The sequence below is a fragment of the Octopus sinensis genome, linkage group LG16, assembly GCF_006345805.1.
Source record: "Octopus sinensis linkage group LG16, ASM634580v1, whole genome shotgun sequence".
In the NCBI taxonomy this organism is placed as follows: Eukaryota; Metazoa; Mollusca; class Cephalopoda; order Octopoda; family Octopodidae; genus Octopus; species Octopus sinensis.
Genome location: NC_043012.1, coordinates 7,428,476 through 7,438,639, shown reverse-complemented (window position 1 = coordinate 7,438,639; position 10,164 = coordinate 7,428,476). Strand labels below are relative to the sequence as shown.

The 10,164-nt window shown below is 41.5% G+C and overlaps 1 protein-coding gene across 1 annotated transcript in view; it reads left to right on the top strand.

Moving 5' to 3' along the window:
- LOC115220585 (ADAMTS-like protein 1) overlaps positions 1-9,737 on the top strand; it is a 92,978-nt gene extending 83,241 nt beyond the window's left edge. Inside the window, exons 8-10 of the mRNA XM_029790735.2 lie at positions 4,903-5,122; positions 7,357-8,181; positions 9,648-9,737. Of these exons, the coding sequence (XP_029646595.1) occupies positions 4,903-5,122; positions 7,357-8,181; positions 9,648-9,737 (1,135 nt within the window). The remainder of the gene's footprint in view (positions 1-4,902; positions 5,123-7,356; positions 8,182-9,647) is intronic.
- The last annotated feature ends 427 nt before the right edge of the window (positions 9,738-10,164 follow it).

Below are 10,164 nucleotides of genomic sequence, written 5' to 3'. Positions count from 1 at the left end.
AAAAACAAATGACGAAGACCGGTGTATAAACAACAAGCAGGTGTATTAGTTTGACGCTCGAGAAGGTGAGAAAGTCTTTTACGTTTCGAGCCTACGCTCTTCAACAGAAAGGAACACGAAGAAATAAACAGACAGAATGAAAAAACTTTTGGAGTTAGCGGTCAATATATATATATATACATACATACATACATACATACATACATACATACATACATACATACATACATACATACATACATACATATACTCTATTACTCATTTAGTTGTTTCAGTCATTTGACTGTGGCCATGCTGGAGCACCGCCTTTAGTCCAAGAAATCGACACTAGGACTTATTCTTTGTAAGCCTAGTACTTATTCTATCGGTCTCTTTAGCCGAACCGCTAAGTTACGGGGACTTAAACACAACAGCATCGATTGTCAAGCGATGTTGAGGGACAAACACAGACACACAAACATACACACACACACATACACACACATACACAACACACACATATATATGTATATACATATATACGACGGGCTTCTTTCAGTTTCCGTTTACCAAATCTACTCACAAGGCTTTGGTCGGCCCGAGGCTATAGTAGAAGACGCTTGCCCAATGAGTCACGCAGTGGGACTGAACCCGGAACCATGTGGTTGGTAAACAAGCTACTTACCACACAGCCACTCCTGCGCCTATGTATATATATGTATGCCTGTAGGTGGGTAGGTATGTGTGTATATGTATATATCTTTATCTTTTATCTGCTTCAGTCATTAAATTGCGACCATTCTGGGGCACCGTCTTGGATGTATATAAATTCTGAGGTCGATTTGTTCAACTAAATCCCTCCAGGTGGTGCTCCAGTATGACATATAAATGTAGAAGGTCTTTCATTTTGAGTATATTTGTTCCAAAGTGGAGGTGGTCTGGCGCGTAGATAAGCGATGTTGTGACATTAACGCCTTTCTCAAAGGAAATAGTAAAAGTGAAAATTATCGTGATTACCGAGGATCGAACCCGTTTCAGAGTACTCTGAGTAGCAGACAGCGTTGTTTACGTTTTCCTTAGTTGCATCTGCTTGAAATCCCCCATGTGATAATTAAAATACCTTCTCAACGGAACACGTTTGTCTATTTCATACTGATGACACGTGTCAGCGTGTCACGGCCGTCACGTGATTTGTTGCTCCTCTTTTCTCCTCTCCTCCCGACGTAATCTCACCCGCACCCTCCCCCTCCGCCGCCTTTCCTCCGTTACACTTCCCCTCCACACTCTAGCATATATATTTCACGGGTTGGAGAGGGGAATTCGTCATCTTCCCCCTCTTCCTCTCCCCCCTCGTTCGCTCTCCCCTCCTTCTCTCTCCCCTCTTCCTCTCCCCCCTCGTTCGCTCTCCCCTCCTTCTCTCTCACCCTCTCCTCTCCCCCTCGTTCGCTCTCCCCTCCTTCTCTCTCACCTCTTCCTCTCCCCCTCGTTCGCTCTCCCCTCCTTCTCTCTCCCCTCTTCCTCTCCCCCTCGTTCGCTCTCCCCTCCTTCTCTCTCACCCTTCCTCTCCGCACTCTTTCGCTCCCCCCTCTTCGCGCTCCCCCTCCTTCTCTCTCCCCTCTTCCTCTCCCCCTCTTTCGCTCTCCCCTCCTTCTCTCTCACCTCTTCCTCTCCCCCTCTTTCGCTCTCCCCTCCTTCTCTCTCACCTCTTCCTCCTCCCCTCTTTCGCTCTCCCCTCCTTCTCTCTCACCTCTTCCTCTCCCCCCTCGTTCGCTCTCCCCCACTACCACTGTCACTACTATATCCTCCTCTATATTTACTACTGTCACCACTATCATCACCACCACCATCATCACCACACCACCAAAACAACCACCATCATCATCACAATCACCAGCATCTGTAACAAACCTTTGGTTTTCTTGTTTTCTCTCTCTCTTTCTTTCTCTTTCTCTCTCTCTCTTTCTCTCTCTCTCCTCTCTCTCTTTCTCTCTCTTATTCTCTCTGCCTCCCTCAATCATGCACTTTATCTGCCTGTTTGTCTTCCGTTCTCATATGTGTGTGTGTGTGTGTGTGTGTGTGTGTGTGTGTGTGTGTGTGTGTGTGTGTGTGTGTGTGTGTGTGTGTGTGTGTGTGTGTGTGTGTGTGTTTGTGTGTTTAAGGTGGCGAGCTGGCAGAATCGTTAGCACGCCGGGCGAAATGCTTAGCGGCATTTTGTCTGTCTTTACGTTCAGAGTTCAAATTCCGCCAAAGTCGTCTTTACCTTTCATCATTTCGAGGTTGATACATTAAGTACCAGTGGAACACTGGGGTCTATGTGAACGACTAGCCCTTTCCAAAAAATTCTATGTCTTGTGCCTATAATAGAAAGAATTATGTATGTATGTATGTATGTATGTATGTATGTATGTATGTATGTATGTATGTATGTATGTATGTATGTATGCATATATACTCTTTTACTCTTTTACTTGTTTCAGTCATTTGACTATGGCCATGCTGGAGCACCGCCTTTAGTCGAGCAAATCGACCCCAGGACTTATTCTTTGTAAGCCCGTACTTATTCTATCGGTCTCTTTTGCCGAACCGCTAAGCGACGGGGACATAAACACACCAGCGTCGGTTGTCAAGCAATGCCAGGGGGACAAACACAGATACACAAACATACACGCGCACACATATACATACATACATACATATATATGACAGGCTTCTTTCAGTTTCCGTTTACCAAATCCACTCACAAGGCTTTGGTCGGCCCGAGGCTATAGTAGAAGACACTTGCCCAAGGTGCCACGCAGTGGGACTGAACCCGGAACCATGTGGTTGGTAAGCAAGCTACTTACCACACAGCCACTCCTGGGCCTTACATATATATGTATGCCTGTAGGTGGGTAGGTATGTGTGTATATGTATATATCTTTATCTTTTATCTGCTTCAGTCATTAAATTGCGACCATTCTGGGGCACCGTCTTCGATGTATATGTATATGATAAATTCTGAGGTCGATTTGTTCGACTAAATCCCTCAAGGTGGTGCTCCAGTATGACCGCAGTTTAATGACAGAATCAATTAAAGGAGTAAAAGAACACACGCGCGCTCACACACACATCCACATACGCACACACACACACACACACAACACACACACACACACACACACACACACACACATGTATACACAAACACATTTGTATATTTTTTTGTGACTGGATCTGTATCTCTAACAATCTCGCTTCTTCTTCATCATTATATCTCTCCCCAACCCCCGTCTAATTATCCCCCCACCGCCCCTTTTACAACCTTCACACCTAAACATCTGTACTGACTGACTTGACATTTCCTCAGGTACACAGTTGACATTCCAGATTATGGGCATACATAAATGCATACATACATGCATATGTACATACACTCACTCGTACATACAGATACGCAGACATGTAGGTAGGGCGGTTGGGTGGCTGGTTCGTTGGTTGGCTGGTAGGCAGACAGACAAGTTAGATAGGTAGGTAGATAAGTGGGTAGATATGTAGGTACGCACGTACGTTGCTAAGAAAACGGATATACTGAGATATATATATATATATATATATATATATATATATATATATATATATATATATATACATCAGTCATTATAAACAGCTAGGCGCAATATAATACCATAAAGGAAACATTTTATCGTCACTAAATGTGACTGGGGATGCTGAACATAGGTACCTCGGCACCCTCAGTCACACACACACACATATGTATGTATGTACGTATAGGCGCAGGAGTGGCTGTGTGGTTACCTTTGTATCCGGCCAGGGGTTGGTCAACTTTTTCAGTTACCACCTCGGTAGTAAGATCAGGCTGGAGAAGAGGTGTCTGTCACGAGATATGTTTGCGAAAAGATGGAAGTCTGTAGCGTGCAAGCTGGGTATATCTGGCACCAGGTAAGTGTGGCCGGATCAAGAAGTAAAGGTTCTACCCGGATGGCAGGGATCCGTGCCCTACTGTATAATACCAAATTTTTAAAACTTTATATTGTAAATATTATATATATTTTATTGTAATCACCAACGTTTTAAGCTACTACACCCTATATGTTTGTCTGTATTTGTATGTCCCCTCTATGTAATGCCGTAATGGCGAATCTTTCATGAAATAAAGTAGCTTGCTTACCAACCACATGGTTCCGAGTTCATTCCCACTGCGTGACACCTTGGGCAAGTGTCTTCTACTATAGCCTCGGGCCCACCAAAGCCTTGTGAGTGGATTTGGTAGAAGCCCGTCGTATATATGTATATACATATATGTATGTCTGTGTATATATGATTGTGTGTCTGTGTTTATCTACCGAACATCGCTTAACAACCGATGTTGATGTCTTTACGTCCCCGTAACTTAGCGGTTCGGCAAAATAGACCGATAGAATAAGTACTAGGCTTACAAAGAATAAGTCCTGGGGCCGATTTGCTCGACTAAAGGCAGTGCTCCTACATGGCCGCAGTCAAATGACTGAAACAAGTAAAAGAGATAGGCAGATAGAGACAGTCAGATAGACAGGTTGATAAACTGATTTAAAAGGCGAATACATTTTTCACCATCCTCATATTCTTCGACATCATTATCGTCGACAGGCTTCTTTCAGTTTCCGTCGATCAAATCCACTCATAAAGCTTTGGTCGGCTCAAGGCAGTAGTAAAAATAGACTTGCTCAAGTGTGCCGTGAAGTGGAACTGAACCCAAGACTACATGGTTGTGAAGCAAACTTCCTACCCGTAAAACCACACCTGCACCCCAGTATCGTACTTAACCGCTGCCCCCACAAAAAAAAAAATCAACCGCACCATTGGAGACATGCACAATAAGCGCTAAGTTTCTAATCTTTTTTGTTCCATTCAATTCTAACTTTGATCTCTTCCATTTCTTTCTAGTTGGTACAACCTGGATGAATATACACCTTGTCAACCTACCTGTGGGGACAGTACCCAGCAACGTCTTGTGGCATGTGTCGAAGAAGGTACCCAGGGTGACAAAAGACAATTCTCAGCAGTGGCCAATAAATTTTGTCTTAACCCCATGCCGAAAATGCTCAAAGTTTGCATCAGTTCAGCTGAATGTCCAGCCCGGTGGGGTATCGGAAGCTGGGAGAAGGTATCACGGTTTTTGAATCGTCTTTATCACGTGAGAGATCATATAGATATGCATGTGTGTGTATGTGTGCACGCGTGTGCCTACGTGTGTGTATGCAGTTATATACATGTATACCGGCGGCGAGCTGGCAGAAACGTTAGCACGCCTGGCGAAATGCTTAGCGCTATTTCGTCTGCCGTTACGTTCTGAGTTCAAATTCCACCGAGGTCGACTTTGCCTTTCATCCTTTCGGGGTCGATAAATTAAGTACCAGTTACGTACTGGGGTCGATATAATCGACTTGATCCGTTTGTCTGTCCTTGTTTGTCCCTTCTGTGTTTAGCCCCTTGTGGGTAGTAAAGAAATAGTTATATACATGTATATACAGGAAGGGCTGCTGAAAGGTTCCTGGCATTGAGTAAAAGGAGATACAGGAGGACCGGTTAATTATGATTTTATTCAAGCGTGAAGCTTAGGTGTTTCGCTCATAAACACACACATCGCCCGGTCTGAGATTTGAACCCGCGATCTCTCGACCGCGAGTCCGCTGCTCTAACCACTAGGCCATGTGCCTCCACGTTATACCAATGTACTAAAGACTATTTTATAGTCTTTGGTATAGAGGGAACAAACAAGGACAGACAAAGGGATTAAGTCGATTACATCGACACATATATATGTATATATACGCTTAAACATTGCGAGACTCATAACCGAGAGAAGATCTCAAAATACATAAATACACACACACACACACCTATATATATATATATATATATATATATATATTAATTGTTATCGCCATATTAATATGGCATTCTTATAGATATAAGAATAATCGCTGCCATGGTCAGCTCCATGAGGCCACCGCCATCAAGATAGCTATTGATACACGATCTGTATCCATTATAACCTTATAGAGACTTAGTAATTTTAATATTTCTATTATTGAAAACAAGTGGATGTATTCCAATGAAACTAGGTAAATATAAACTAGGTAAATATATACAGAGACGTCAGTGGCGACACCTGCGGGTCTGACTGCGCTACATTGACAAGGGGCAATACCCCGAAACGCGTCTGTAGCTGTCGGACTGGCAGTGTGAAGCGGCTGACCTCCCTTGTTCGAAGGTTATAATGGATACAGATCGTGTATCAATAGCTATCTTGATGGCGGTGGCCTCATGGAGCTGACCATGGCAGCGATTATTCTTATATCTATAAGAATGCCATATTAATATGGCGATAACAATTAATTTCCAGTAAACGCTGCCATATTCTCTTTTATAGAGACTTAGTAATTTTAATATTTCTATCATATATATATATATATATATATATATATATATATATATATATATATATAATATATATATATATACAGCCGTTTGCAATATTTCACCAAAAACAGAATTATAATTGTCACTAAATGTGACTAGGGTGTTAGGAAACATCTACATTGCTAGAAATAAGAGTTAAAGCGTTCTAATGCTGTAGTTTACGCACATGAATGAAAACATATACACTAACAGAGACCATAATTGTCCGGAAATATGCCGATCGGGAATTCTTAATGCTGACGTCAGTTTCGTCAATTTCCGTTGCCTCATCAGTTAAGCCCGCTCGGTCGTTCGGTTTTTTCCGGATCCGCTTCGCTATTAGTATTTATATCTTCTCTATCCAAATTATTGGATGACTTAGCGATTCGCTAATGTCTACATATAAAATTAATATAAACAGCAGTTTGTAATATTTCACCTAAAAGGAGAATTATAATTGTCGCTAATGTGACTAGGGTGTCATATTATATTATATCATACGCCGAGTCGTAGCGCTAGTGCATGCATATACAGCTGCGTGCGTGCGCACATACATGCGAGTACCGTCCAAATCTCCGACCAGTCACATAGAGCTAGCTGGCATTCAATTGGCGTATCAAGTTTCGGGCATTTTGATTTGGGGTTTGGATAGAAAATTCACAAAAACGTCACTTCTATTGATTTTTTAATGGCTTTGCGGGGTGACTGGGGAAATGTAAAGATATGCACGACCACCCTTGGACGGTTTTAATGAGCATAGAAAGTGCGAGCTCTCTAACTGAAAAATTGTGGATTTGTATAAAGGACACACACACAGACATTTTGCTGTTTATATATAGAGAGATTATATTATATTGTATTATATTATATTATATTATATTATATTATATTATATCATGTATCAAATTATGTTATCACTGCTTTGTTATTTTTCAGTGTTCGGTGTCTTGCAATGGAGGTCTTCAGAGGCGCTGGTTGGGTTGTCAAAAGGTTCTGCCAGATGGAAATCTTGTAAATGTCAGTGATACTGAGTGTGCTGATATTCCAAGACAACGCTCCATCAGAGTCTGCAACTCTTTTCCTTGCCAAAAGCCAAGAATCAAAGAACCGGTGAAGAAATTCTTCCAGTTAACGCACTCCATGGCAATCAATATCTTCACAGGTTCCCATGCCTATGTCTTACCAGCAACCGTATTGACAGTGCGTTGTTTAACCCGAGGTATCGATCGAAGTTCCATTAGGTGGTTTCGTAATGGCAAACCACTGGTCCCATTTACAGATCTTCGCGTAAACTACTCAAGAAATTCTCTCCACAGAATTAAAGTTCAGACGCCTTCGACCCCGAACCAATCAGAAAACTACACGTGTCGCTGCAACACGATCTACAATAATGTCAGTCGAACCTTGGAATCAACCGTTGTTCTTCATCTGATATCTTTAATTGATATTCTAAGAGAAACAGCCCACAGAGAATCGTACCTATTGGGTACGGTAACGTCACCGTACGCCAATGTTACCGACCCGGCCGATAAACGCCCTAGACGAGCATATTACGTTAGCAGTCAGTGGTCGTCGTGTACAGCGAGCACTTGTAAACGATACGGACGACAAACACGAAATGTATCTTGTGAGATTATCACAACAAATTACTTTGAAGAACTTCCGGCTGGCGTATGTAAACGAGGTCGATTGAAAAGACCGGAAGTTAAGAGAAAATGTCGAATGGATTGTTTCAAATGGATTACTTACGAATGGGGCAAAGTAAGACATGTTCCACTTATTTCTGTTTTATCTATCTATCTATCTATCTATCTATCTATCTATCTATCTCTTTATCTCTCTCTCTCTATCTATCTATCTATCTATCTATCTAAATATCTATCTATCTATCTATCTATCTATCTATCTATCTCTTTATCTCTCTCTCTCTCTCTCTCTATCTATCTATCTATCTATCTATCTATATATCTATATATCTATCTATCTATCTATCTATCTCTTTATCTCTCTCTCTCTCTATCTATCTAAATATCTATCTCTTTATCTCTCTCTCTCTCTCTCTCTCTCTCTATCTATCTATCTATCTAAATATCTATCTATCTATCTATCTATCTATCTATATCTATCTATCTATCTATCTATCTATCTATCTATCTATCTACCTGTCTGGCTATATCTGTTGACCTAGATCTAAACAATATTTCCACTACCATCATATTCATATATATATATGCATACGTACATATATATGTGTGTGTGTCTTTGTGTCGGTGTTTGACGATCCGTTATTTAACGGTTCGGCAAAAGAGACCGATAGAATAACTACCAAGCTTTAAAAAAAATAATAGATATTGAGGTCGATTCATTAGATTTTAAAAAATCTTGAAGGCGGTGCCCCAGGGTTGCTGTAGTCAAATGAGTGGAGCAAGTAAAAGAAATGATGAAAGAAGTATTGATTAAAAAGCGTTACTATCATCATCATCATCATCATCATCATCATCATCATCATCGTCGTCGTCGTCGTAGTCTTCATTAGCTATAATAATAAAAGCTAAATTCTATTTGCCCATCTGGGACCCTGTATCTCGGCTTACATTAACTCTACATAGACATGCTTTTTTGGAATCAGGGTTAGGGTTAGGGTTAGAGATGGCCTAGGGGTTAGAGCAGCGGACTCGCGGTCGAGGGATCGCGGGTTCGAATCTCAGACCGGGCGATGTGTGTGTTTATGAGCGAAACACCTAAGCTCCACGCGGCTCCGGCAGAAGGTAATGGCGAACTTCTGCTGACTCTTTCGCCACAACTTTCTCTCACTCTCCTCTGCATCTTGCAGCTGCACCTGCGACGGACCGGCGCGCGTGCGTCCCGTCCAGGTGGGGAACCTATACGCCAGGAAACCGGGAACCGGCCCTATGAGCCAGGCGTAGCTCGAGAAGGAGCAAACAACAATCTTTGATGTACTTGTTATTTCGTGTTAACTTATACGTGGCCAATGTTTCCACAGGCTAGAAACACTGCCAAATGTCTAATAATACTTAAGCAATTTCATACTCAGAGCCTTTTTTCTTCTCCTAGTCTTTCTAGCATACAAGTCGACCTAGAATATAGCCTAAACACGTAATGTAAACAACCAAATATCATCTTGGTCCCCCAAAAGTCGTCTTGGTGTATAAGTCGACTTAACCTTTTTAACTGGAAATTTTTATTTGAAAATGTTCAATTTCTAGGCGGAAAATATGGCAGCTTTATTGATTAGTAACATACCTTCACACCCATTCAAAATCTTTGTTGCACCAGTTCCTTTATTTAAGGGGTGAAGTGTCCTTTTATAAGTGAGCATTAATCCCCTGATACCCGATTCCTACTAAGTGTTTGTATACTTTAGACAAGGAGGTTTGCATTTTTGGCGGTTTGATGTTTCTTCAGTTTTGGAAATTCAAGGAAGTTTTGCTTCGAAGAGCCATTTGCGTCTCATTCAGTAAATCGTTAAAAACCGTTTGTGAGTACATTGTGGGTGGTAAACTACCCGATAGACATTTGAGCTACAAGTTTGACATTCTATCTTTTTTTTTTTTTTTTTATCATGGATTGTTATTTCTTCGCAGATTCTTATTTCTTTTGTTTTTACCATTTTCATGTGATGCTTCTGAAAATTTCCCTCCTATATGTTAAATTGCGTTTGGCCTAGAGCCGAAGCAACAACAACAATAACATCACCACCAACAACAATATCCTCCTCCTCCT